Source organism: Myotis davidii, unplaced genomic scaffold (genome assembly GCF_000327345.1).
Source record: "Myotis davidii unplaced genomic scaffold, ASM32734v1 scaffold69, whole genome shotgun sequence".
Classification (NCBI taxonomy): domain Eukaryota; kingdom Metazoa; phylum Chordata; class Mammalia; order Chiroptera; family Vespertilionidae; genus Myotis; species Myotis davidii.
The window spans coordinates 3,729,292-3,735,291 of NW_006300363.1; the positions used below are offsets into that span (position 1 = coordinate 3,729,292).

Sequence of the window (6,000 nt, forward strand, 5' to 3'; positions counted from 1 at the left end):
ATTATGAATAAAAAAGAGAGTGGGAGTGCCACTCGTGTAATCTGTATCTATAAAAGCCTAAGCAACTGTTATGACTAAACAACCAGAACGACTGATCAACCAGTCGCTATGATGCGCACTGACCACCAGGGGGAAGACGCTCAATGCAGAAGCTGCCCCCTGGTGGTCAGTACACTCCCACCAGCCAACCACCCACGGTCCCTCCCCCAGACAGCCAGCCACTATGAGCCCCTGATGCTAAACCATTCGTCGACAACCTGCTTCTGGGTTGGGGTTTCGTACTTGGCAGAGCAGCTTCCTCACTGCAATCTATTGAAAGTCAGCCCTGACACAAGAGTTTGTCTTGCTCCCATCCTCTCCCTTCCCTGAGGGCCGCCTGCCTGCAGCAGTGGCGGCGAGGGAAGGAGGAGGGGGCAAGATAGGGAACCGTGTGGTGGCAGGGCACCAATGGCAGCATCGGCATCTGGCATCCGTTCCTTCTGCACCTGGCCTGCAACCATCGCCTCCTCTCCCAACCCCACCAGGCCCTTCAGGCCCCGGGCTGGGACGGGGAACCCGGGGTGGGTAGCAGCAGACAAAGCCCCATTCCCAGGTGGGTCAAGGGCCAGTTCCCTCCTTGGGGCCTGCGGCCAACCTCCCACGGTCCCTCCACCAGGCTGGCCAACCTCCCCCGACCCCCCCACCCCCTACCTGGAAGGCCCTGATCAGCCCAGACCTAATCAGCCCTGATTGCTGGCCAGGCCTAGGGACCCCACCCGTGCATGAATTTGTGCACCAGTCCTCTAGTTTCAAATAAGGTAATCAAGGGAAGGCCTATCTAAAAATTTCACTGGTACATCACATTTTAACCTAGTTTAGAAGCTGTCGCTTCAAAAAAATAAAACAAAAAACAATTAAAAGCCTATGATAATAAATTTTAAACAAAAAAAGAAAATAAGAAGATCCTAATTTAAGACTGTAATTATAAACAAAAGCCACCTCTTCTGAGAGAGCTAAGACTAGAAATATAGCATTGACCAAATTTTTAAAAGCCAGTGTGATGATACTCTAACAAATGTTACTGTTAAACATTTACTTCTGGCCCAGCTAGCATGGCTCAGTGGTTGAGCATCGACCTATGAACCAGGAGGTTGCAGTTCAATTCCTGGTCAGGGCACATGATCAGATTTCAGGCTTAATCCCCAATGAGAAAAATTGCAGGAAGCAGGCGTTCAATGATTCTCTCTCATTATTGATGTTTCTCTCTCTCTCTCTCCTCCTCCCTTCCTCTCTGAAAGCAGTAAAAATATATTTTTTAAAAATTTACGCCAGTTTGGCTCAGTGGATAGAGCCGCGGCCTGCGGACTGAAGGGTCCCGGGTTTGATTCTGGTCAAGGGCATGTGCCTTGGTTGCGGGCACATCCCCGGTGGGGGGTGTGCGGGAGGCAGCTGATCGATGTTTCTCTCTCACCGATGTTTCTGACTCTCCATCCCTCTCTCCCTTCCTCTCTGTAAAAAATCAATAAAATATATTTTTTTAAAAAATTTACTTCTGGTTATATTCCATAAGTGTTACCCAAACATATACCACAATGCTCCAAAATTACTTAAAACCTTAATAGCATTTAAAAATGACACGAGATTATTTTTCATTTTCTTTTACCTTTAACAAATGATATCATATACAACCGTTTTAAATTAAATTTACTGGAATATAGAACCTTAAGACTGTAACAACTAAAAAAACCCTAGAATATTTAAACTAGACCCAGCAAAAACCCCAGTCCTCAGATTAATTACTAGGAAGGTATAGCTGATATCTTTTCTTTTTAATTTACCTTGCCCAGAGCGACTTTGGCGAGAGTCTACACTTGACTGTCTTCGATCCGGTGGTTCCTCGCTCCCTCCATCTGCATAAAATTAGAAAAAACATAAGCAAATAGATAATAAAATTGATGTAATATAGACTCTGGTTCTGCCTATATCTTAAAATTACTATATCTATCATTTGTTTCATTTCTTATAATTTCAATCATTAAAATATTTGAGGATATTTCCTATATTAACCAAAGGTTCTTATCCTTAAATTTTTTGTGTGTGGGGATAGTTTATTCTCCCCTCTTAAAGGGTATTCTTTCCTTATCCATATACATATACACTCTACTTTGCATATAATAAAGCTATGTTATCAACTCTGAAGTTCATTCACAGAATTGCAATTTAGAAGCCTTGATTTAAAGCAATGCCTCGATTAATTACAGCTGCTTATTTATCTAAAGCAGGAGTTGCCAACTGGTGGCCCATGGATTACTGGTAGTCCGTGAGGTCCGAAAGGCTGGCGACCGCTGGTTAAAGGAAAACTTTGGCGCAGTGGTCACCAATTAGCGGTCCCTGGACCACTGGTGGCCCATGAGGTCAAAAAGGTTGGCGACAGCTGATCTAAAAATATGTCAAATAACCCCCAGGGCTATATGTTTTACTATAGTAAAAATTACATTTACATGTTTTATAAGTGATAAGAATACTTATTATCTATATATATAAAAGCCTAAGCGACCGAATGACTGGTCGACTTGTCACTATGACGTGCACTGGCCACCAGGGGACAGATGCTCAATGCACAGGATCAGGCTCCCTCCTGTTTGGATCGGGCCTGCGGGGATCGGGTCAAAACCGGTTATCCAACATCCCCCAAGGTGTCCCGGATTGCAAGAGGGCACAGGCCAGGCTGAGGGACTCTACCAGTGCACGAACACCAGGCCTTTAGTATAATACATAAAAGAGCAATGTATATCAGAATCAGAAAAACTCAGAAATGAGAAGACAGAAACCAAGGAAGAATTAGAAATAAAACAAAAATCATTTCAGTAATGAAGACTAAACTATTAAGAAACACAAGGGCAAATAAACACAACAAAAAAATCTTTAAAAGACAGAAGGTAAAAAAATGAAAATCTTTAACAAATTATTTTTAAAACAAGAAAGAGATTAAAAAGGATTTGCAAGATGACAAATCTTGGAAATAGACAAATAAGATCCAGATATGAATAAAAAATAAGAGTCCCTAAAGAAGAAAACCTAAGTAAAAAAAAAATGGACAAATATAACAACTAGAATTTAGGAAAGCTTCCCAGGAAAAAAATGTCTATGCATTATGTAATATATATGGTTATATGTCTGCATAAATATATGTATACATACTCACACCAACATATACATATATATATGTGAAGTTACATATTATAAGAACACCATGTGTACTTGGGACAATCAACTTAGATCAATGCACCAAGGTATTTTCTATTAAAATTCCTGGACTTTAAAGAAAAAATCCTTTGGGCATTTAGGCAAAACATCACATGATTTATAAGAAAAAAGTAATAGAAGAAAATGGAATAATATATTGAAAATACACAAAGACATATTTGAGCTGAAGATTTTCCATGAAATAAAATTTACCTCTAAGTATAAAGAGTAATGACAAACTGTTATCAACATGCGAGGATTTAGGAAATATTGTTCTCATGATCTCTTTCTAAGTCTAACAGAGGACTAACATTGGGCAATCAAAGTGACTAGAGACACATCAAAATAAGGACTGGCAATAAGAATTAAACATACAATTGATTGTAGAATTAAGACTAAATGAAGGTTTTAAAACAGAGAGATTATAGTATGTAATGGCTATAAGACCTGACAATGTAGATACAGAGCAAGTCATTTGCATAATACCTTCCTGTAGAAGGTATAGCAGGACTATATCGGTGAAGTTAGAATTTACTTACCAAACATGAATTAAAGACTTACTACAAATATACAGGGTGGGGTAAAAGTTAGTTAGTTGTCCTTATGGAAAATAATAGAATAATTAATTAATAATAATACAAGAATAAATTCTGTACTTCACATACAACTATAAATTTACTTTTGCTCCACCCTGTGTTGTGAACTTAAGAGAGGAAAACCCACTGATGTAACATGTACAGAAATAATAAAGGAAAGACCTGACTGTCCAACCCAAGTACTAACTTCTCAAATCAGAGCTGAGATTTCCTGGATTTGAGATAATCATCAGAGAACATCTGTTTTTTTAATCAGCTTACTGACTTAAATCCAGCAAATAATATAAAACAACATATCTTTAATACTGAGAAACATTGTTAATAGATTTTTAAATTCCCATTATTTCAAAGAGTTATGAATAATGTCATAGGAGAATTACCACATAGGATAGACAGCTTTCAAATCAGGTGTATTAGGGCACTAATACATTCCTAGTAAAGAAATACCAACCATATAGAGAATATTCAGTATTTAATGATTTCCTATAAAGGAATTGAACTTAGGGGAAGTCTAATAGGAAAGTGCCTAAACAATTCCAAGAAAAATGTTTTCTTTCCTGTAAGTAAGGGATACTTTAAATGATTAATTCTTTTCAATTCAGGATCAAAACATTATAGTTGAAAATTAAACAACTTAAGTGACTTTAAATGTGGCAGCTCAAACCCATCTTTAGTGTTCTCAGCTAGAATAAATATTAGATTAGATTTCTGAGTTCAACTTTGGAAGTTGTCTTCAATCTTCCTTTAGGAACTTAAATATATGACCCTAATAGAAAGGGTGGGGAGGTATTAAAACTGAATGGAATACAAATACACACACACACACACACACACATATGTATTAAAGTTTTACTATTCAGATATGAATAGTATACACTTAATGCCAACAAGGACAGACATGATTTGGTGGCCAGCCTGCAAACAGCCATCAGCCCCTCACTCAGGTTGGCCAGGCACCCCAGCAGGACCCCCACCCTGATCCAGGACACCCTTCAGGGCAAACCAGCCAGCCCCCACCCATGCACCAGGCCTCTATCCTATATAATAAGAGAGTAATATGCAAATTGACCCTAACAGCAGAATGACTGGGAATGACAGGTCACTATGACACACACTGACCACCAGGGGGCAGACGCTCAATGCAGGAGCTGCCCCCTGGTGGTCAGTGTGCTCCCACAGGGGGAGCTCTGCTCAGCCACAAGCCAGGCTGATGGCTGCCAGTACAGCGGTGGTGGTGGGAGCCTCTCCCGCCTCCTCAGCAGCACTAAGGATGTCCGGCTGCAGCTTAGGTCTGCTCCCCGCTGGCAAGTGGACATCCCCCGAGGGCTGCCAGGCTGCCAGAGGGATGTCTGATTGCCAGCTTAGGCCCAATCCCCCCGGGGAGCAGGCCTAAGCCAGCAGGTCGCCATCCCCCAAGGGGTCCCAGACTGCGAGAGGGCACAGGCTGGGCTGAGGAACGCCCCCTCCCCGAGTGCACAAATTTTTGTGCACCAGGCCTCTAGTTTTAAATATAAGATTCATATTCAGAGGAGTAAATGACTTTCCCAAAAGCACACTGTAAGTAAGTAGCAATCCTAAAATTAAAATTGTCTGGTTTCAAAATTCTGCATTCTTTTCAAGACTCTCCACTGCCCACTATTATAACAACAACAACACCTATTAAGGTGGGGAAAGGGGGAACAGAAAGGGGAAGAGAATTCAAAAGCAGACAGAGACGATTAAGAGGCTGCTGTGAAAATCCAGAAGAATGAACACTTGGGCTAAGTGCGTAGTGGAAGTAGTCAGATTCTGAATATATTCTAAAGGTACAGTGAAGAAAATCTAAGGGAAAGAAAGAAGTCAAGGGTATTAAATATTTTGGACCCAAACAATGTTTCTGCAATTTACTGAGATAGGAAAGACTTTGAGAGAATAGGTTTGGGGATGAGTGCCGGGAGCCGGTCCATCCTTGCTGTTTCAAGGGACCTGGCATATATGGCATACTGTTCTTAATATATTTGCTCACCTTCTTGGCACTATGTGTTTTAACCAAGGTCACCTCTCCGAGAAAGGTTGTTTCCCCAGGTAGGGATTTTCCCCTGAAGTTAGGGAGGGAATAAGACCTCTTAACTGCCAGGTGGGTAATTAATCACTTTAACTATGAACAATCATGCTTAAGTACATAATCTTTACTCCCTGG

The 6,000-nt window shown here is 40.8% G+C and overlaps 1 protein-coding gene across 1 annotated transcript in view; it reads right to left on the reverse strand.

The window, feature by feature from the left end:
- TANC2 (tetratricopeptide repeat, ankyrin repeat and coiled-coil containing 2) overlaps positions 1–6,000 on the reverse strand; it is a 228,796-nt gene that overhangs the window by 191,305 nt on the left and 31,491 nt on the right. Inside the window, exon 2 of the mRNA XM_006776730.2 lies at positions 1,818–1,889. Coding sequence (XP_006776793.1) covers positions 1,818–1,889 — 72 coding nt within the window. The remainder of the gene's footprint in view (positions 1–1,817; positions 1,890–6,000) is intronic.